This window comes from Erpetoichthys calabaricus, chromosome 2, assembly GCF_900747795.2.
Source record: "Erpetoichthys calabaricus chromosome 2, fErpCal1.3, whole genome shotgun sequence".
Classification (NCBI taxonomy): domain Eukaryota; kingdom Metazoa; phylum Chordata; class Cladistia; order Polypteriformes; family Polypteridae; genus Erpetoichthys; species Erpetoichthys calabaricus.
In genome coordinates, this window is record NC_041395.2 from 151,205,105 (window position 1) to 151,228,470 (window position 23,366).

The 23,366-nt window shown below is 36.6% G+C and overlaps 1 protein-coding gene across 1 annotated transcript in view; it reads right to left on the minus strand.

Annotated features, from left to right (window-relative positions):
• Nucleotides 1-1,355: 1,355 nt before the first annotated feature.
• Nucleotides 1,356-23,366, minus strand: part of LOC114645444 (inner centromere protein-like) — a 72,738-nt gene continuing 50,727 nt past the window's right edge. The window contains exons 9-12 of the mRNA XM_051923030.1: nucleotides 10,901-11,010; nucleotides 5,807-6,159; nucleotides 4,879-5,029; nucleotides 1,356-1,898 (exon numbers count right to left, since the gene is read on the minus strand). Of these exons, the coding sequence (XP_051778990.1) occupies nucleotides 5,982-6,159; nucleotides 10,901-11,010 (288 nt within the window). The 3' untranslated portion in view covers nucleotides 1,356-1,898; nucleotides 4,879-5,029; nucleotides 5,807-5,981. The remainder of the gene's footprint in view (nucleotides 1,899-4,878; nucleotides 5,030-5,806; nucleotides 6,160-10,900; nucleotides 11,011-23,366) is intronic.

Sequence of the window (23,366 nt, forward strand, 5' to 3'; positions counted from 1 at the left end):
AGCCTCCTACAGACCTACACCTACAGTCCTACAGACCTACACGGTAAACCTGGCTATAGCGGACCCCGATAGTTGGTGGCTAACTGAATGTGGACTGGCATTCAAAAACTTTGAGTACCCCTGTACTAGAGGCACAATGAGTAAGAAAAGTCTAAGTGAATATTCTAGTTTTGTGTGCAAGTTGAACTTAGAGGAGCGACATATATTTAGTCTTTGTTATTAGATAATTGTTGCACATAGAGATAGATAGAGCATGTTATTTTCTCTTCCACTAAATGGCACAGTGCGACTTATTTTTTCTTTGAGCTGTCCTTTTCATTATTGACATTTAACAGACATTTTATTTTATATTAAAGTTAAAATATTGTAGTAGTAATATTAATGCCATGATGTGTGGGGAAATGCTAATCAGTAGAATTTAAATTGTCAAGAAGTGCATAAAATATTATGCTACAATCAAATGGTAAACATACGGTTATGTTGAACGGTTAATATGCCTCAAGCTTAATTGTGGTCGATTCTATAATTTAGTCGAGTGCTCAAGTGACTAATTTAAAGGTAAAGATATCTATGGATATAAGATCTCTATTCATGTGAAAAGAAAAAATTAGGTGAAAAGTTCACAACCTTATTTTTGTATATTGTTATTCCTCTCTCTGGACTTGGGGTGCCTCATCTACTGCTAACAGGTACCCCAATAGGGGAGGCACAGTGTAAGTCATATGCACACTCACTAGTACCACACTTCATGTCATCACAGTACATTATTGGTTTAATGTTGGAAAGCCTTCTGTATGCCGTAGTAACACTGTGATGTCATCTAAAAGAACAAGCTCTTTGCAAAAGTATGGTTTTTCATTTTGCGTTTATCTTGGTAACTTTTGGTGTTTAATTTTTGCTTGTTCTGCCATTTTTTTGTTGTTATTAACTTATATCAAGTTTACTTTTCTCAGCTTTATTTCATCCAGTTGGAGGACCAAAATGTCACCATAAGATGAAAGTGCTGTAAATCAACTGTTTTTTTTTGTTTATCCCTCCAATTCTATTAAGCTTTTTTTGTAGGCAACTTTAGGACAGAGTTAATAAAGTATCACTTTATATTCACTAGTAAAGTGGCCTATTAAGAAGGGGTAAAATTATTTAGTTTCTAAGTTTTGTTTTTGGAAAATGCAACCCTGATCTTTCTTCACTTAAAATTCTTCAAATTTGTCACCAATATTGTTCTTTAAAAAAATTAAACCCTGCTTTTTATTTTTCAATAATCAAATCCTGTGGCTCTTGTTAGTCATGTGTGTACCACAATTACTTTTGCAATAGTTAACCAAGAAAAAGAAGGCACAGTCTTGCATCAGCACCTTTGAGCATATTTTTTAAATGTGATTAAATCTGAAACATTTCAACCCACATTTATTAATTGTACAGATATGACCATAGCATTGAAAGGTTAACTTTTCCTGAAGCATAACACTAAAATACTTTTATTTTTATAAAAAAATGGTTTAAAACACACACACACAAAGAACTCTTGAAAAATACAACTCAGAAGCATCACTTTATTTCAATTATGTTTAAGATTTCTTTTCCCATTCTCAGATCATATATACAAAAAAAAACACAAACAAAAACATACGTACAGATTAACTTACATTAAAACTACACAAAAATGGAGAACAGCATGTCAATTGTTTTCTAATGGGTGAACTTGTTGATGGAGGCAGTGTTCACAGATGAGAAGCAACCTAAAGAGGTCCACACAGCTGAGCTTGTTCGCTTCAAATATCGGGGCTTACTTTTACTAAAGATTTCCTCCAGATTAGGTGGTTCGATCTCACCGAATAGTTTGTCATGATCAGCAGGATTATAGTAATGATACTTTACTGCCTGGATTAGCTTTCGCCCTGTAGGAGTTGGATATGACAGATAAAAAGAAGTCTCTGCTAAATGGCACAGCAAACAGAAATAGTGAATTTTAAAATCTGCTTCCTAAAAATAAAAACATACTGATCTGAACTTAGTGCAAGATTTATACTATAACTGAGTTTAAACATCATTATAGTGAAGATAATGTGCAAGTTGCATGGCTATATAATGAACTTACCAGAATTCATTTAAGTATTGACAATACATACTGTAAATGTCCTCTAAGTTGCATTTCAAGTGTATTTATCACATCCATTTCCCAACATATTAAGTCTGTTCTAATATTCTAACACTTATGATCAAAGGCTCATAACTACCATCTTGGTATTGAATGGTTTATAAAAAAAAAATCAAACTGGTACTTGCCTACTTCTGTTCCACAAAATCCTGTTGTGTAATGCACATTATACTCAAATTGGCCTGCACAATCATTCATTTGCTATAAAATGCGAGAAAACATCAATTTACAAGTATGGTTTCCTTATCAATTAATTGTGATCACCTGTCTAAATGTCTTATGAGATATATATACAGTACTCTAGAAGAATATTCTTCAAAACTAAAAAATGTATGCATTGCAAATACACTAGATATGCAGTAAAACAGCCTTAACGTAAATTAAATTCACAAATGCCAGGTGAACCTAAGTATATGACAATTTCATAAATAGTATTTGTAGCATATTGCAGTTATATTTTGCTTCTAGGTGCAACATTATTTCATTCTACTACTGGAATTTACATAACTTTCTATTTATAAATAGCTATTTTGAACATGTTTCTTGCAATCAGTAGATAAGTATTCTACATGGAGCGTTCTCATTCTTTTGCCGTCCTCCCTTTATGTGGTTGTTAATGCTTTTTTGCGCTAAACAATGAATAAATATGCTTAGGATTTTTGGTATTTAATACTGGTGGAAGCTTTAATACTGTACTTCTATTTCCAATACTTTGCAGTGTTTGGTTTAATTTTTCACCAGTTGTAAACTGTATAAACATGTACCTTCAGGTAGAAAAATGTAAAGAGTCAAAAGGTGTTCACTTCAACTCCATGATTTGCAGTATTTTGTAGTTAAAACAAATGAACAAACTTGTACTTGTAGAATAATTAAATTTTCTTAATGACAAATAATGAATACACAAGTAATGTGATTAGAAAAAAAAAATTACATTTTCCAGATTTCACTGATGTTTGTCTGTGACATTAAACTCTTAGCAATATTAAATATTGTGGAGTAAGCTTATTGTGTTTAATTTGTGACCTGAATGTTTTGCACAATATAAATATACCTCTCTTTAGCTTGCATCTTGTCTGACAATCAATATTCTGGCTATTAAAATTTCACCTATTAACAGTGTAAAACGTTACTTATATTTTATATTAATTTTTATATACTACACTTTCCAATAACAGTTCTTCTGGACCAAGCAAAGTTCTACATTTGAGAAATTCACTATGGACTGGTTTATATTAAATACAATTTGGTAATACAGGTATTTTCTATCAACTGAAATCTTCCTCACATTCATATAATGTTGCATGTATCAGACCAATACCTCTTCTGTCACAAGTACACATTTTGCGATTCTGAAATACTAAATATTTTTATTATATTAGAGTAGAATTTCGTAATACTGTACTTGTATTCAATGTAATGTTTGATTTCAAAAAGTTTCACAGTAAGGAGTGTTTCCCTAAATTTTGTACTGAAAAATTGTAAAATACAAGTACATCTTTTATAAAATCCCTTCTGTCTCAAAGCTTGTAACAATTCAAGTTAAATTATACAGTATTGTGTAATGTTTGCTAAACTGTAAAATTTTTGGTGCAGTGTAGTATCTGCTTATGATTACACACACACACACAAAGCATGGCTACATTTAGCAGAAATGCAAAACGTAAATAATTCCTGAACAGTTTAAAAATGGATCAAATCATTTCTATTTATTGACTATCATTATGGGAATTGTGTCAAGCTGTTGCATTGAATGATACTTATTAAACTATGTTCCCTCTACAGTACTTCTAATGGGACCTCCAAGTGTATTTGAGGAATTATTATTGAAGATTGACAAAATGTCAGAAATCCACTGTATTCCAACAAAACTACCAATTCCAGGGTACACCATAGTACACAGTAGAAAGCATTTTGGCAATCCACTACAGCATCAATCTGCCCTTACCCAAGGATTCTTATCCACTGTGTAATGGAATTTTGTCTAACTGACGTCCTGGAGGCTTTATTAAAAGTAGAATGATTCCCAAGTAAACAATGTAACAGTCAAATAAAACAAAACTGTCAGGTTAACATAAAACAAGATAGAAACGATGTCCCAGATACAAAAATCTGCTACTTTCCTTCAAGAGAGTAGAAATGCTGAGCAGAATTTGTATTCCATATTTGAAACGCTGCTTAGAAAAACAAAACAGGAAAATCTGAAACACGTTCAATCTTTCCAAATGACACATTTTCTAACATTTCCATTGTGATTTTTGTTAACCAGTATTAATTCCAAAATGGTCTTTTTTTTCTTTTTTAATACACAAAATACAACAGTAAATTAGCCTCAGTGAAGGCAACAACATCATATAAGAAGAATGATCCGTCACAGGTCTCACTTTTTTTTTTAGCCTTTACACATCCATCCATCCATTATCCAACCTGCTATATCCTAACTACAGGGTCACGGGGGTCTACTGGAGCTAATCCCAGCCAACACAGGGCGCAAGGCAGGAAACAAACCCCGGGCAGGGCACCAGCCCACTGCAGCCTTTACACATAAAGCAGAAAAAAATCTCAATTGCAAAATCTCAGTTGTCAGCTGCCTCACCATAAACTTCAAGAAACGCTATAATTTAAAAGTTACTGGTAAAATTTTATGCTGCATACACAAACACTTAAATGTATAATGCTTGTAAAAAAAAAAAAAAAAAATTTCCTCAAGGAAGGAAACTTACCTTCTGCCCAGGATGGAATGGGTTTTCTTGGAGCACTTTCGTCATCAGTTGAATCATCATTCTTTAGATCCATCCCATAGTCATCTGAGTCTAACTGCACAATAGTCTTATTATGACCTTCAGGAGTCATTTCATATGACTGAGGAGATTTCTACAAAGAAAGAAAGACAGCTAACAATGATTGGATATTAATTCTGAAACTCACTTAATCCAGTTCTGGGTCTAGAGCGGTAAACAGCCTTTCCCTGGCAATACTGGCACAAGTCATATAAGCCTGGATGAAGTGGCCTGTACATCACAGGACTTAGTTATGCAAACACACACAATGTCTCAAATAAGATTATTAATTCACCTGACCCAGGCAAAGTGAGAGAAAAACCAAGACCGGGTATTTCTAATCTAAAATTTCTTTTACTAAGACATTAGTGTTGCTATAGCACCTACCGTGAAATTCATTAGTATATTTATCAAGAGGAAAAATGTCTACAACTAAAACATTTTAATTCAGAAAACTGTAGATATCAAATGTCTTATTTTAAAATGGAAGATAAAAAAGTTTAGATAAAACCTGCACTCAGTTTTAAATTAAGGCAGCAGGGATCTACAATAAAACTCACAATTTTACAATTGGAATCAATGTGGATGGTTCCTTTCACTTGTGAATTCCATGTCATCTTTTCTTCTTTCCCTCTTAATACAAGTACACTTGTGTGTCTGTTTATGACTGCAGCTATTACACTTATCTTACCAAAAAGGTTTTTGAATAATTTAGTGCTTTACAAGGAAACGTAAACTTAGTATATTTGCTAAATTTTTAGTATTTCCAAAAATGTATTGAATCTATCCCTTGGTCATCTCCACGGAACCGTTTATTCTAACAGTAGTAGTTGAGTTAAAGCTAAAGAACATGAATTCTGTGAAAGCTTACTTCTAAATCAATAGTAATGTTCAACGTCTTGTGACTGCCAGAGGTATCTGTTTTTTCCTTTGCCAGTATCTCTTGCTTCTGTTTTTCTTTGAGTTCATTTTCCAAATTAGCCTTATGCAGTTGTTTTTGCTGTTGGAAAGATATTTTCTCATTAATATATGGTATACAAAAATGCCTAATTATTTAATTTATATGCAAGAGTTGGACATGCCCTTAATTTCTCTCTTTCCACTGTTTGTTTTTGTAGTTTATCCTTCTCTCTGGCAGCCTCCAATGCAGACATTTCTTCCACTGCCCTCTTAACCTTCAACTGTACAGCAATAGCCTTTTCTTTTTCAAGAAGTTCTTGTTCCCTGAAAACAAATATAGGATTTAGATAAAGATGAAGGGGTATACATTTATGCAAGTTTACTCCCTGGTAATATTTTGCCACCTGTTTCAGGAAATATTAGAAAATTAATATAAAAATTACAAACAAAATATTCCATAATTTCTTTCATAAACTTAAGTGTACAACGTGGACAGAGACATAGCCCTGACCTTTTATATTGGATCATTTATGAGCTCAGGGCTTCATGCTAATAGATCCAGCATGAAATGGGAAATGATTTAATAGAGGATTTGAATTAACAACATTTAAACAAAAAATGTGCATGTTTTGCCTGTTGGGAGTATTCAGCTGGATGTCTTTATGTCGATTATGAGATACAAGTAACGCAAGATTTTTTTTATGGGTGTTTTAAAATTGTTTGCTGCTTTCTGCATTGGTCAGTGTGCACTTATATTAAAGCATAAACGTTATTAGCTCCATTTGTGAATGAGAATGTGATAAATTTTGTATCAGCCATAACTACAAACCACATGGGTTAAGTAACATTTAATTAAAAATAACATCTTCAAGTGGAGTACCCCTTTAAAGCAATAAAATCTGAATACACATTTATTTAAAACGTAACCATAAGAATCTAGCTGGTGACAAATTGCAGTACTGGCTTTAGTAACAAAATTAGTAAATTCACTACCTGTATCCTTTATAACATACAAGGGGGCTCCGCCCCCTGCTCGCTTCGCTCGCCTACCCCTGGCGTTTTGAACTCGTACCCGCTGGGCAGCCGCAGGTTGCTTTTGTATTGGCCTCTGTAGAAGAAGAATGTTCTCCTCAGCACCATGTACTTTGTGTGTTTAGTAAATTAGAATTTTTATAATAACTATTTCTCTAACTTGCCAGTAAGAGACGCTTTGGCTTATGAACTAACAAAAATATGTTATTCCAGGGTTCAGGAGAAATAGTGTCCACATGAATAAAATGTAAGCTGTTTCTTGTTTTCCCTTTCTCAGAGTGAATGTTTCAGGGACAAAGTCACAAGGCTGCAGAAAGTACATGTAGTTTATGCAAAGGCGTCTCTCCTGTGCTTAGCATTGAAAACACAGATAATGCTTAGCTCAACAGACATATTGTTTAACTTTACTGTTTTGATAAGGATGTTCTTTCTGTCTTATTAATCATGAGATGCTGAAGTATAAAAAACCCCTCCTGGCTTTTGATCAGGGTTCAATTGAGCTTTGCGGCAACAAATTATGCTCTTTTGAATCTCTACTTACTGTGACTCCGAATGAAATAAATAAAGAGAATTGAGAAAATATTATCTGCCTGCTTTTCAGTGTGCCTTTTTCGTCCACACCTCTCTTTCAACCTCATGTAGCATTTTTATAGACTTAGCTAAGGGGTGATTGTTTATGACCTTAGTGACATTTCTCATTATAAGCTCCGTGCATTGTTTGTTTTCAGGAAGGTTCATTTGTTGATAGATTGCGTCATCTGGATCTAAGATGTATATTTCTGCAAATTTGCGTTCGTGATTTGTTTCAGGGTGAACTGTTCCAATGCGATGTAATATTTGTCCACATACGCGAAAGCAGTACGGGCCATTGCAAGCTGGTGGCCTGATATTTACTCCGGTAGATGCAAAAGCAAATGAACCATTGTAGTATCTAATGCAGTTCATAAAGTTTTTACTTTCAGGTACATCGTTAGTTAGAAGCTTCCGTAGATATTCAGGATATTCATGTAAAGGAGGCAGTCTAACTTGACCCTTTTGACAACAACATCTAAACTCATTAGTTGTATTGCCAGTTGTTTCTTCAGGGAAGTTAATGTCCAGTATTTGGGATGTGTTGTTTTGGAGCTGTAACTGCTTTGCTTGTGTTGTGTGAGAAGCGCGTTGTAGTCGCCGGCGTTCATTGTTTTTATGGAGCCGGGCCCGTTTTTGTATCCCGGTCAGTCTTTTTGTAGCCGTGCCTGCTTGTTTTCCGGCATTTCAGACGCGCGTTGTAGACGTCTGCGTTCATTGATTTTTTCCCGTCGGTCCCGTTTTTGTATGTCTGTCACTCGAGCTCTTTCCTTTTGAACCCGTGCCTGCTTCGCTTCCACAGTTTGAGATGCGCGCTGCATGTGTCTACGTTCATTGTATCTGTCCATTTGGGCTCGTTTCTGTACCTGTGTTAGTTGAGCTTTTCGTTTTTGGAGCTGTGACAGTTTTTCTTCCGCGGTTTCAGAAGCACGTTGTAGGCGCCTACGTTTATTGTTTTTTTTCATGCAAGCTCGTCTTTGTGGTCCCGTTACTCGAGCCATATCGTTTTGTACCCGTGATCGTGAATTCATGACTTGTCTGTTCTTTATCGTTAGTAATATGGGTAAGTAATAAGGATGATCGCACTCACTGTTAATAGGGAGCGTTTTCTGTGGTTGTACGGTTAATAGTGCATCACTGTAATGAGATTCACCTATGCTGTATAGTTTGTACGTGTTCAGATGACGTATGTTTAATACGGAGCGTTCGTTTCTTCTTATTATTACCCATCAGGTGTTGCGTCTGTGTTATCTGTGGTTGTGCTGTTAATATTGCATCACTGTAATGTGATTCCAATATGCAGTGTAGTCTGGTTTCTTGTTGTTTATGTATGACGTCGGGTGTCCGCGTGTGGTTTTTTAGAAGTGCGTGGATTATGCTGTGTAGTGTGTACGTTGATTTCAGATGCGCGTTGTAGGCGAATGCTCCTATCGTAGTATCTGCCGTTTTCCGTACCACAATTCGCTTTCCGTAATATCTCGGGGTTGATGTGTGACCCTTTGTGGACTCCGTAGTCTGTCCCATTTTACTCTGGTGCGGGGGGGTGACTCCTCTTTTTACGTACCATCTCGGGCTTAATTTGTGAACCTTTGTGGACTCCATAGTATGTCCCATTTCACTGTGGGGCGGGGATAATGTGATTCAAATATGTTGTTTTGTCCGTATTTGTGGGGTTTCTGTATGATGTCGGGTGTTTGCTTGCGGTTGCTCTTTCGTTTTTGAGCGGTAATCTCGGGCTTGATGGGTGACCCTTTGTGGACTCCGTAGTCTGTCCCGTTTCACTCGGGGGCGTGGGTCTGACTCCTGTTTTTTGTGTGCTATGGGCGCGTTGCCTCATTTCTTATTTATGTTAGTGTGTGTACTCCGTAGTCTGTCCCGTTTCACTCTGGGGCGTGGGTCTGACTCCTCTTTTTTGTGTGCTATGGGCTTTGTGTGGCGCCTGCGTCTGACTCCTCTTTTTTGTGTGCTATGGGCGCGTTGCCTCATTTCTTATTTATGTTAGTGGAGGGGGGCTTTGTGTCTCATTTCTTATTTATGTTAGTGTGTGTACTCCGTAGTCTGTCCCGTTTCACTCTGGGGCGTGGGTCCGACTCCTCTTTTTTGTGTGCTATGGGCTTTGTGTGGCGCCTGTGTCTGACTCCTTTTTTTTGTGTGCTATGGGCGCGTTGCCTCATTTCTTTCTGTTAGTGGAGGGGGGCTTTGTGTGGCACCTGCGCACTATGTCTTTTGCGGGCAGGTCCCTGCGTCCATATCCGGTTTACCATTCTCGTTTAGTAATATGGATAGTTTGCTAAAAAGATTTAACAAAAAAAAAAACTGTCAGCATGTAAATAAGAAAAAACTAATTGCACTAGCCTGAGAGTATAAGAAGCTCTTTTCTAATCTATCCAACAGACATGGGAAAAACTGATTAACAAATTAAAAAAAAAAAAAATGTTGACCATGTATGCAGTCTTTGAAAACATATCCAGTCTCACAGAACTGGGGTTGTGTGTATTATTTAATATTTACTAATGTTTGTACCTGTGGTTTATACTATGTTGCGACAAGTATCAAACTTTTAACAATTTCAGTACAGGCAGGTTAAAACAAATTTACTCAGGGCCAAACAGCACGGCACATTTGGAAAGCTGCCTTGGAGTTTGGAGAACAGTGTCTTAAGCCAGAAAATCATACTCTCTGCCTGTAAGCATACAAGGCTGACTGCTCTTGATATCTTGTATGCATGCAGTAGATTATACTGGGCGGGGGGGGTTGGGAGGAATCCCACATTTTAGCTGCAATTTTCCATTGATACGGTTAGATCACATATAAAAAATGAATCCCATTAGCAAAAAAATATAAAAACTGCTGATTAGTATATTGGTACTCAAACATTTTCAAACAAATTAACAGGTGTCTATGGGGAGGGTATAATAATTCATGCAGCTGTTTCACTGTCCCAGAGGTTAAGTTTAAATTCAGGCTTTGCAGTCATGTGCAATTTGCTTTTGTAATTTGTATTTATTTCAGTACTCTGGATTTCCTTCCATATCTAAAATACAAGAACATTAACTTCTTAAACCAGATTCACGATGGTGTGTGCACATAGGTGTGATGTGTGATTGACTAATGTCTTGCTCAGTGGTGGTACCTGACATGTGTTTGGTATTTCCAGAATGAGCCCCAACTCCCTAAGATTGTACACTTGAAACGGGTTTTTGAAATTTATAAATGTGTGAATAGAGATGTTCCAAAACCCTTTCTAGCATTTCCAATGTGCTGTTCCATCACATGACCACATCAATCAAAAGTTCATGTGTTGTTGTAATCTCTAAAAAAGCCAGCACTTTAAATATATCAGTGCACACTAATTCAATCAAGATAAAATCAATCAAACCGGGGACATCAGTGCCAATATCCAGCCACATACCACAGTGTGATTAAAAGAGATTTAGTTCAGATATAGAGTTTGGATTTTTACCTTTTCATTTCTTCTAGTTTCCATTTCTTTTCATCTTCCATTTTCTTTAGTCGCTTTATTTCTTGATCTTTTTTCTTTTTTAGCATTTCAAGGTGTTGTCTCCCTTTTTCCTAGTTAGATTACAAAAAGTATTAGAATATGGTTACAGCATGATCTAGACAGGCCAAAAAGAAACAACTTCCCATTTAATCAGGAAAAGTAACTTTCAGTGCTAAGTAACAGAACTATAAAACAAAGTTGCAAACAACTATGAAGGACAACATCTAAAACTTAGACTGGAGTTTTAGTTTTCCTCTCCTCTGTTGTCAACTGGCCACGGTTCAACAATCAATTAATGGACATAAATTGATGACTTCCATTTAGGTTAATACACTTTAAACTATTTCACCTGTCCTTTTACACAAAAATGTGTCTTAATGTGAACTTATTATGCAATTAGTATTTGATAAAGTCTGTATTTGCACTTTACCTGAGAACATGCTAATACTCTGTGCCTGCACTCAGTGAAGAGCGCTATAAAAAATAAACTAAATTGAACCATCATCACCATACACAAAACCATAACATTACAAAATGAATGATGAAAACAAATGGAACGACATAACTTCATAGTATGCAGCACTTCTCTGATACAGTCAGTGGTTGCATTTGGTACACCTGTTTGTAAATGTTTAGGTGTAGTATGACTGAACATCAGATGTTATGTTTGTAATGTTGTGAGCATACAACTTGGATACCGGACAGGTGCATTATATGACACAAGTAACTTCAGACTTTTTTCAAGGACATTTCGACATTGTTTGGCATTGTTCAGCTTTGGTCCCTAGTGTTGCTAATTGTTTCAAGAGTTGTCTGTTTTCTTCATAAAAAACAATCTCTCAGTCATCAGTATAAACACAGAGTTATTAATAGACTTTAATAAAACCATATCTTATTTTCCCATATATAACCTGCACATTTTGTCTCTTTCAGTAAAAAAAATATATTTATAAGCATATAACCTGAACAAATTAACTTGCAACCATTAACAGCCTGCATGTGCAAATTACTGCACCATTTGTAACTGTTGCATTGCTCACCATATGATGTTTATTGCTGAACAATAGTGTTGCTTCATGCAAATGGCATGCTGTAATAAACAATATTTTTGATCTAGCTGATATTTTGTCAATGCTGACGAATTCTGCTCTGGCATATCTGAAGCTTAGTGACACCTACTGCAAGCCATTTGTGAAACAGCAAGTTTCACATTACTAACCAACCAACTTAACCACATGCTGAAACAGGTCCTAACTTGTGGGTGAGAAGTAATTTTCCCAGTCTTCATCTACTGCATGCTCTTTGGATTGAATATCTGCTCCCACTTGTAGCACCACCTAGCACTCAACTGGCTTACGGAGTTAAAGGTTGAGGCCAGCATGTCCTGTCGATTACCAGCAGGTTATTTATTTATTTATTTTTTACTCCTTCCATTTATTCAAGGAACTAACTATATCCTATGCTTTACATTAAACATTTGTTAGATATTATTAACTAAATCTGCCCCTAGTAAACACAGACTTTTAACTGAATTGTAAATTGCTCTAAATAAACAGACTACACAAAAATCATGGCAAGGTAGCATTGCCGAGATTTTGTTTATGTAGAATACATAAAATTTAAAAAACAGCGAGACATCTGCAGCAAGTTACAGATAAGGCTCATTGTTAATTGATGGGTACTGAACAGGATGATTTTCTATAATGGAATATTTCTGACAAAATTAAATAACTCTGTAAATAAATGTATTGTGAAATGAAGAAGAAATCAATATGTCTGTATAAATAAGTAAAGGCATCACAAAATGTGTTTTTGTTGCCTATTTTTTATATATTTATTTCTTCACTTATTTCTGTCATACTGCACCCAACATGCAATTCTCCTTGAAATCTGAACTGTCATTTTCACCCATCAAAGTTTAGAGAATGGGTTCAAGAGAGTACAAAACAGACTAACTACAGAATAAAAATAAGTTTGAAAAATGACTGCATTTAATGTGTTTTAGCAATCATGGGTGATTTTATATGCCTTTCTTATGTAGACAACTGATTAACATCACTTTGTATTCACAATTTAAACCCTATTTTTGTGAAACACTGCCTTCTATATGATATTTTATTGAAAAGCTTTGTTGTAAAAAAGGTTTTGTAAATGGAATTTTGCAGACCTGTACAGGAAAAAAACACAAACATTTTCATATTTTTCTGTCGACATGGTGTCTGTCTGAATGAAACAGCTTAGCTCCCACTGATCAGTGTTATGAGTTTTACTTTGCCCTTTATTTTTTGATGATTAGAGCACACACAAGCAGCGGGGGCACTATAGGACAGATGGCAAGTACTTCATTTAAACCCAACAAGTGAGTACAGCAGCTGGAACTTCAAGCTATACCACAATTTGTTCCAGGGATCGAACATTGTTTCTGTAATGGAATGACACTAACCAACAAGAGTGAGGAAGTTGCAGAATAACATTAAACGTGTGTGAAAAACAAAAAGCTGTTCATCAATTAGTTATATGAATTGCAGTTGGTAAAGAAACTCTTACAGTGCTACGTTAACAAGCAAGTAGACTGCAAAAAGTACAGCGGTTTTCATATCTACATTTTAAATTTTAATTTAACATTGGCGCTATTCTCACTACTTTAGCCAAAAAGATTCACAAAAGAATAATATTAGGTATTTATTCTATTTAATATGTATAGGAGATTACATTTACATGTTAATTCCATACAATTCAGCTTTAAAAAAAACAAACAAACACAAAAACAGATCTGAGAGACAAGTGTCGTACTGGCATTTAGATAGGAAGCACAAGAGGAATAAGGGCATTCCACCAAACACTGAGTTAATCAGAACCAGGACGAAGTTCTGTAACTTTGAGCATTTCACAGGCTCTGGCATTAATTGTGTTCTCACCCCAACAGTCTTTTTTAAAATGCTCCAATAGCAGCTAAAAAAACAAAAAAAAAAACACCAACATAAACAATATATAGGGGATTTTGCTAGTTCAGAATTTCTTAAGATCTACAAGAATAGGTTCTTCTTTTGCCATATTCAGACATCATATACGTGTTAATAACGACCTACAAAGCTTACCTTTCCTTCTTCCCTCTGGAAAATCTGTTTCACAGCACTTAGTTGTACTTGGAGGTGTCATTTTCAATCACTAATGGACTGACAGTACAATTGGCAACTGTTCATAAAAATGACCAAACTTAAGGGGTAGACCAACAAAGAAATGGTTCAATAATTCAGTTACTTTGTATAACGTTATACTTTGTTTGTTGTTGAGGATTAGATATAATGATTAAGCATACTTCCAAAAGGAGCATCACAAATTTTCTGTCCTATAAAGTTGCTTTCTACCACATCATTTTGAAATTTCAAAGGTTTGCCAAAGGGTAATGGCAATAATAAAAGCTAGGAAGAAGAAGGTAAAAAATCAGTTAAATACAATATTGGGGATGAGTGGATTTGGGACATGAGAGACACAGTAATTTAGGCAGCACCCATGTGTAAAAGGTATTTAAATGCACATAAAGAGATTGCATGCTCCAAATTCATTCCACAACAAATATAGAAACATTGCATATGTATACTTACTACACCTTGAGTCTGCAAGGTGAGGGACCCAAAACAGAAAAAGTAAAATTAAACTAAATATAGCATGATAAAAATAAACACAATGGACAACAACTTATTCGAAACATTAAGTGTTACTTCACTTGGTTGTATACAGTATCGATCATAAAATTAACAAACCACCCCTTTATGCTAAAATATAGTTTTTGTTTCCCTTGCTTCCAGGGAAAAGTCTTGCACAAGGTGCTTGGTTGCTTTTAAAAGTTTTAGTACAGTAAAGAGATACACAAGACTTTAATTACCTTGGTATCAACTTTGAGTGGGGTAGTGTGTTTAATGAAAGATTTGACAATAGTTGATTGACCCAGTGAGCTTGGGGTAGACATCAACAACTGGTTTCGTTGAACAGTATGAATTAATGACTTCATGTGTGGTTTCGTTGCCTAAAAGACAAACAGTGGGATTGAGCAATACATTATTACACTTTTTATATTGCCTGCATAAAGCCTTGAAGTACAATAGTCAATACTTTGTACTGTTCATCACACATATACTTACCCTGTAGCCTTTAGGAACAGTGACAACAGGCAGAGATTTCATCACTGGCCTAACTGGCTTATCAGCCTGACAATCTTCTCCCTGACTCTTTAACTCCACTCTTGCTTTCTTGCTGTGTCTTGCGCTGAAAAAAATAAAGCAGTGTTACAGAACAGAACCAGGTAGACTTAATATTTTTACAACATACTATACAGCATGTCAAAATGCAGGATTGATAATGTAAGAGTTTTACCAGTGATTAGTTTAAATGTGGTTGTCTCAACATTAAGCAGATGAAAAACCAGGACATGAAATGGCCCCGTTTCCTTTTGCAATACAGTCGGACCTCGCTGAATCGAACTCAAAGGGACCCGAAAAAAAATTCGACTTACTGAGTTTTCAAGTTAGGGAAAACGGCATAATAGGCGCGGGTTAATCAAGGACATTATTTTTCCAGCTTAATTATTATATAACCGTTTATTATATTGTCGTTTTATACGTATATATGTAGGCTACATACCGGTACATGCATCTACAGTATGTACTATCGAACAGTGCAATGAAACAGGTTACCTTTAACATCTCGCTCGACAATCTCCTCAATCTCGTCAATGAACCGAAACACATTTTCCTCAAGATCCGGAGTAGATTCCAAGAATCTGCACAGTACGTCAATAGCCTGTCTCGCTTCTTTTCGGCTGGGGACAGGCTGAGTATCGACATTGTTGCCGTATTCTTCCTTATCCCCACTCTCATTTTCCTTTTGTTCCTCGTTTGCCACCTCAGCAATAATGTCAGCGTCCGTTAGTTCTCCACAAACATTCACCGCACTGTCGACTTCGAGAAAATCTTGAAAGGACACTATTCAAGGCTCCTCCCAACAAGAGACTGACAAAGGTGAAGGGAAAATGGGTTAAAAACGTCTTTCTTGAGACAATTTGGAAATTACAGACGCCACCCGGTTGGTTATGACTCATGGAGCACCGAAGGGACGCGGATTATTCCAGCCACTCCCTTTAGTTTTCGGACATTTTTGGTCTCAAAATAGACATCCTACCCTCAGAGAGTCGCTTAATCCCTTGTGGAATGCATTAAGGTAAGACTTTGCGTCCCTTTTCTTGGTTTTCCAGACCACGTGTTCTGAAATGTAGCCTCAGAATAATAACCCAAAGGCCATAGAAAATTCGACTAACGGAGGTTGGGAGCCGAAAAGTTTTTGAATTGAGGAGATCTAAAATACATTGGTCTTATGGGATTTCGTCCGGGGACAAACGAGTAATTCGATATAGGGAGGTTTTCGACCTTAGGGAGGGTCGACTTAGCGAGGTCCGACTATCAAAATCCATTTCTGCTTCTGGTTCCATCAGTTGTCATCACACTACTGATCAACTACAACGTGCAGGTTATATAGCCTATTCAACATATAGGCACTGACAGAAATGCGAACTGAAAAACTGCCGAATACCTCATTTAAGACATATCTTCTTTTTTGGCTTCCTATCCAGTAGATGTCAATAATGAGCCTGTTAAGGCGTTCTATGGAAAAAGCACTTTACTATCTCATTGGTGTCTTCAATACTTAAATCAAACGTATGGACTTAGTATGGATTCAGATGATGCGTTGGTAAAGAACAACTGGATAAAAGCAAAGCCATATGTAAGCTATGCAACTCAGAAGTATTGTTGTAACACAACAAACGTGAGAAATCATTTATCCCAGCATCACCCATAAACAAAATCTTGACATTCAAACGAATAGAGCCTAAACAATCTACTGTACATAGGAGACAGTGGATAGCTCCAAGCTACCATTCAATTTGCCTCGTGCCCAAAAAATAATCTATGGCAGTTTTTACCTGTAAAGATAATAAAGCCCTACACCAATGTTGAAAATAGATATTGTACCTACCGCCACATCTCTAAGGTCAGCAGGGAGAGTAGCCTTATATGTGACAGCTAAACATACAGGGTACCTGATTCTTACATGACTATCAGTTATCATTACATAAAAAAAGACTTGGCACCTCTGGTGGATATGTTGCTGACAAGCACAATGAATGCCAGTCACACTGGGAGCAACCTCACTGTCTATACAGTACGCAGAGCTGCTCAGATGACTGGCTGTTATTGAAAAACCTTTCCAGCATTTCCAAAGCGCTGTTCCATTTGTTTGTTGGCAAGTCCAATAAACATTGCTTCTCTTTAAGCTTCTCTTTGTCCAGCTGTGAAGTGAGTGTGTGCACAAAGTACCCGACATGAATATCTGCATAAGCTATACCACAAAGATCATATTAGTGGCGTTATTAGTCATGATGGCTGGTTCTTTCTTTCATGTTCCATTCATCCAATGCCACTATTTAACAAGCATCAGAACTAGATCTTCATTTTAAAATACTTCATTTTTGTGTGAGGAGGAAACATTTTCAATACCTGTTAACATGACTGCTACAAGTGAGCAACTGAAGATATGTGTAACTAGTAGAAATATAGAAAGAGTCTTCCCGCTGCATCTTTAAATTTGAATAATTCAAGATTATTTTAAAAAGTCTAACAGGTGAATAAACTTAGCTAACAGTTTATTTGAAGGATGTCTACATGGAAATTCACAACACATGAATAGGTTAATGAATAATATTTAATTTAAGAAGCAATATTTGATCATTTCATAATATTACATGCAAGCTGATAGATATTTAATAAAGTAGATGCCACTGTATTGTACTAAAACAAGGAGCATCCCATAATATGTGTGGACTCTGATGTGGCAATACATACGTTAGTTAAATTATGGTGAATTTTGAATGAGTGCTAAGATGTGACTTCTTAAAAAAAAAAAAAAAAAAAAAAAAAGCAAAGATATTTTGTTCCACATCTTCCAAATACTGATGTTTACTGTTCATTAATAATGAAGTACTTCTTCTTAAATGTCATTCTATGCTTATGCATATGTTATGAGGTTACTATAGACACCCTTCAAATAAAGTGTTACTGAAATTTGTCACATTATATTAATATTCTTTATCCATGGTTAAGTAATCTGTAAAAAAAGCCAGCACTTTTTTTTTTTAATTTTATTGATTTTATTTTCATCATTCCATACAAATGGAATGATGAAGATCAATTTTTACAAAAAACAGGATTGAAAACAAATCAACCCCCACCCCTGAGAAAGAGAGCATGGCCAATGGCGTAAAATTTAAAGCTAGTAAAAATAAATAAATTGATGAGTTTAAAAGGCGGATAAAGATAAATGGAGAAGAAAAAGAAATGGGAAGAGAATCTACTTCCTCAGTGCTTTAAGAGCTTATTCTAAAATATTATTGACCAGCAAGCCCGCGATTCTCGAAAGAATCGCAAATCCAAGAATGGCAATCAGTTTCTGTTCCCTCCGATATTTGGATGGATGAAATATCATGGAGGGTGGGTGCGTCCGGGGAAATGTCATTTAATTAAATAAGCATATCTGTACTAAACTGGTTTCGTTTTGTGGAGCCGCGATTCCTTTGCCTCTGCTGACACCGACTGCTGGCACAGTGGATTACAGCAAGTGTAGTTTACAGGTTGTGTTGTTCGGGTGCTACCCACTGACTCTGGGAAGCCGCTGGGTTTGACTCTGGGGCGTTGAGGGGCTGTGCGCATGTGCCTCGGTGTGTCCTGCGACCGGAATGAAAAGTGATGGAGGGTGGGAGCGTCCTGGTAAAGTTTTCATTGAATTATAGATATTTGTACTAACATTACCAAGCTATTAAAACAAAAATGGAATTGTAATTGTCACATCATGTAAGTCCAAAATGTCTTTGAGTTGTTGCACTTATAAGTAAAACCAGTGTCCACACGTTGGAATTTAGGTTGGTTGGTTCCATCAGGACGTAAATGCATGACAATATCGCGGTGAAACAGAGGCTCACCGTCTTTACATTGAACCACAATTGCTACTTCATTAACGATGGGAACTTTGTATCATCTCGGATCGCGTTCTTTGTCCTTTATTAGCACTAAGGCAATTTTAGTTGTTGCTACACCGTCCGCCTGTGCTTTTGTATTGGCTTCTTTTTCAACCTCATGTAGCATTTTTATAGAGTTTGCTAATGGGTGATTGTTTATGACTTCAGCTACGTTTCTCATTTTGAGCTCTGTGCATTGCTTGTTTTCAGGAAGGTTCATTTGTTGATAAACTGCGTCATCTAGATCTAACACGTAAATTTGCATTGGTGATTTGGCTCAGGGTGCACTGTTCCAATCCGATGCAATATTTGTCCTCACACGCGAAAGCAGTATGGGCCATTCCCAGTTGGTGGCTTGATATTTACCCCGGTAGATGCAAAAGCAAATGAACTATTGTAGGATCTAATGCATTCCATAAAGGTTTTACTTTCGGGAAAATGGATGGATGGATGGTACACTGTTAGTCAAAAGCATACGAAAATATTCAGGATATTCATCCAAAGCAGGCAGCTTAACTTGACCTTTTTGACAATAACGTGCAAACTCATCAGTTGTACTGCCAGTTGTTTCTTCAAGGAAGTGAATGACAATGACTGCAAATGACAGTCATTACTCCCAATGAATTTTCATAAACAGTGGACTCATTATAGAATGCATTCTCAGCTAACTGGCGGAATTGTTCAGCGTCTGTCCGTAGTTCCTGTCTTTGTCTTTTTCTTTGTTGGAATATTGTACGACTTTATAGCCCTTGTGCAGTTTCTTTTTGGATCCGTGCCTCTCTTGCATGTAGTGTTTCAGAAACGCGTTGTAGGCGCCTTCGTTGATTGTTTTCATCCGTACGGGCTCGGTTTTGTATTTGTAACCGTTGAGCTCTTTGTTTTTGTAGCTGTGAGTCCTTTGCGTGTGTTGTTTCAGAGGCGCGTTGTAGGCGCCTTTGTTCATTGTTTTTATCCGTACAGGCTCGTTTTTGTATTTCTGTTACTTGAGGTGTTTCGTTTTGGAGCCGTGAGTTCTATGCTTCTGGTGTTTGTGAAGCGCGTTGTAGGAGCCTCTGTTTATTGTTTTTATCCATGCGGTCTCGTTTTTGTTTCTCTGTTACTGAATGACCGTTATGTGATTCAAACATGCCACACAGACTGCTGGCACAGTGGATTAGAGCAAGTTTAGTTTACAGGTTGTGTTGTTTGGGCGCCACCTACTGACTCTGGGAAGCCGCTGCGTTTGACTCTGGGGCGCGTTGTAGGAGCCTCCGTTTATTGTTTTTATCCATGCGGTCTATGCCACACAGACTGCTGGCACAGTGGATTAGAGCAAGTTTAGTTTACAGGTTGTGTTGTTTGGGTGCCACCTACTGACTCTGGGAAGCCGCTGCGTTTGACTCTGGGACGCCACGGCGCAGTGCGCATGCGCTTCGGTGCGTCCGCCATGCATAAATTAAACTGTGGTCTGGGGCGCCACAGCACAGTGCGCATGCGCTTCGGTGTGTCCACCATGCATAAATTAAACTGTGGTTTAGTAATATAGATTAGATCCTGCCAGATTTTGAAAAAGTTCTGCACAGATCCTCTGAGAGTTTCATTTTTTCCAATTTCAAATGGTATAAAACATCAGTTACCCATTAACTTAAAAGAGGAGTTAGGGTTCTTCCAGTTTAGCAAAATTAGTCTGCGTGCCAATAGTGTAGTGAAGGCAATCACAGTTTGTTTGTCCTTCTCCACTTTAAGCCCATCCGGAAGAACAATAAAAACAGCTGTTAGTGGATTAGGAGGGATTGTGACACCAAGGCTGTCTGAAAGGCACTTCAAAATTTTTGTCCAGAATCATTTTAATTCGTGCAGGCCCAAAACATGTGACCCAGTGAGGCTGGAACTTGATTGCAGCGTTCGCAGGTTGGATCTTGCCCTGGAAATATTTTGGACAGTTTTAAGCAAGACAGATGTGCTAGATATATAATTTTGAGTTGAATATTGTATGCATTGTGCATATGGAGCTTGAGTGAATTCTCTGCATTGCTACCTTCCACTCCTTTTCTGATATGTTGCGTGAGAGATCCTTTTTCCATTGTCCTCTTGGATCTTGAAAGGGAGGGACTGTAAAATAATTTTATATATTGCAGAAATGCTCCTCGAAACTGAGCAATATTTTTTCCAGCAGGAAGGTGCGAGATGAGGAAAATCGGGCAGGTTCTGTTTAACAAAGTTTCTAATGTGAAGATAGTGAAAGAAATGCGTTGCTGGAAAGTTAAATTTGGAATGTAATTGTTCATAGGATGCAAAAGATATTGTCTATATAAAAATCTCTAAGCAATTTTTCCAGATATTAAAAACTGCATATGTTTGCGAGGGTTGAAAAAGGTGGTTCTCATGCAGAGGTGCCACAGATAAAAGATTCTCCATCTTAAAATGCTTTCTACATTGGTTCCATATTCTAAGTGAGTGAAGCACAATTGGGTTATTAGTATATTGACGATAATTTGCATTTATTGGGGCACAAAGCAGGGAATATAAAGAAGTACTGTAGGATTTTATTTCTATTGTGGACCAAGCCTATGTATGTTCATCTATTTGTGTCCAGGTTTTTATAGCTTGTATGTTTGCTGCCCAGTAATAAAACTGAAAGTTAGGTAGAGCCATGCCACCTTCTGCCTTAGGTCTTTGTATCTAACTGCTTAAAAAATGATTTAATGATGTATATTGGTTTTGAAATAAAAAGAGAAGCTTAGGAAGAATATTCATCTTAACAACGGTAATTCTTCCAGCTAGAGTGAGATGAAGGGTTGACCATCTATGCAAGTCTTGCTTAATTTTTTCCATACAGACGGCGAAATTTTGTTGATAAAGAGCTTTATGTTTACTTGTGATATTTACCCCTAGGTATTTATACTGATCTGCAATAATAAAAGGGAAGGTGTCCAATCTAATATTGTATGCTTGAGAATTTACTGGAAAGAGCACACTTTTATTCAAATTAATTCTGAGACCAGAGATCTTTTGAAATTCTGTAACTGCTGTTAAGACTGCAGGCACAGTATTTTGTGGGTCTGATATATACAATACCATATCATGTGCATAGAGACACTTTCTGTTCAAGTTCTTCTCTAATAATCCCCTTTATCTGATAAGCATTTTGACAGTGAACTGCCAATCGTTCAATGGTGATTGCATAGCAGTGGTGACAAGAGGCATCCTTGTCTGGTACCACGTTCTAGTTTAAAGTAGTCTGAACAAATGTTGTTAATACAAACTGAAGCTTCTGAATTGGTATACAATAGTTTGATCCATGCACAAATGTTCGGGCCAAACCCAAATTTCTCTAATGTTGTGAAAAGGTAGTTCCATTCAATCATATCAAATGCTTTTTTTGCATCCAACAATAATAATATCTCTGGGGTGTTTTGACTTTGCAGGTGATTATATTACATTAAACAGGCATTGAAGATTGGAAGCTAAGTGTCGGCCTTTAATAAATCCAGTTTGATCTTGTGATATTACCAAAGGCAGCACTTTCTCCATCCTTCTAGCTAGGACTTTGGAGAGTATCTTAACATCATTATTCAGAAGTGAAATTGGTCTGTATGATGCACATTGTAATAAGTCCTTATTTTGTTTAGGAAAGATGGTGATTAATGCTTGGCGAAAAGTTTGAGAAAGAATTTGATTTGTCTCTAGCTTCTGTAAATGTTGCTAATAAGAGGGGAGCTAGCTGAGTGGAGAATTTCTTATAAAATTCGACAGGGTAGCAATCAGGGCCTGCCACTTTCCCACTCTGAAGTGACTTTATAACATCTAGTAATTCTGATAGTGCCAGAGGTTTATCCAGTTCCTCTGCACTAAAAGTATCTATTTGTAGTATCTGTAATGTGTCCAGAAATGCATTAGATTGTGTGTTGTCTTCTTTAAACTCAGTAGAATATAAGAATTTATAGTAGTCTCTAAATGTGTGCATTATATTTTTATGGTCAATGATTTTATCTCCGTTCATGTTGGTGATTGCTGGGATAGCATTGCAAACTTCTTGCTTGTGGATTTGTTGAACTAAGAGCTTATTAGCTTTCTCTCCATGTTCAAAATAATGATGTCTTGATTTAAAAATGAGTTGCTCAGTTTCTTTGGTTGTTAAGAGGTTGAGCTCTGAATGCAGAGCCTGCCTTGTCCTATGAAGAGACTCACTTGGACACCTGGCATGTTCTTGATCTTTTCTAGTAATTTCGCTGGTTAGCTCTGATACCTTCTTGGTTTCTAGTTTATTTCTATGGGAAAGATATGAGATAATCTGTCCTCTTAAAAAGGCCTTTAGAGTTTCCCAGAGTATTCATGTAGAGACCTCTGAGGATGTATTTGTCTCTAGGAAGAAACTTTGTT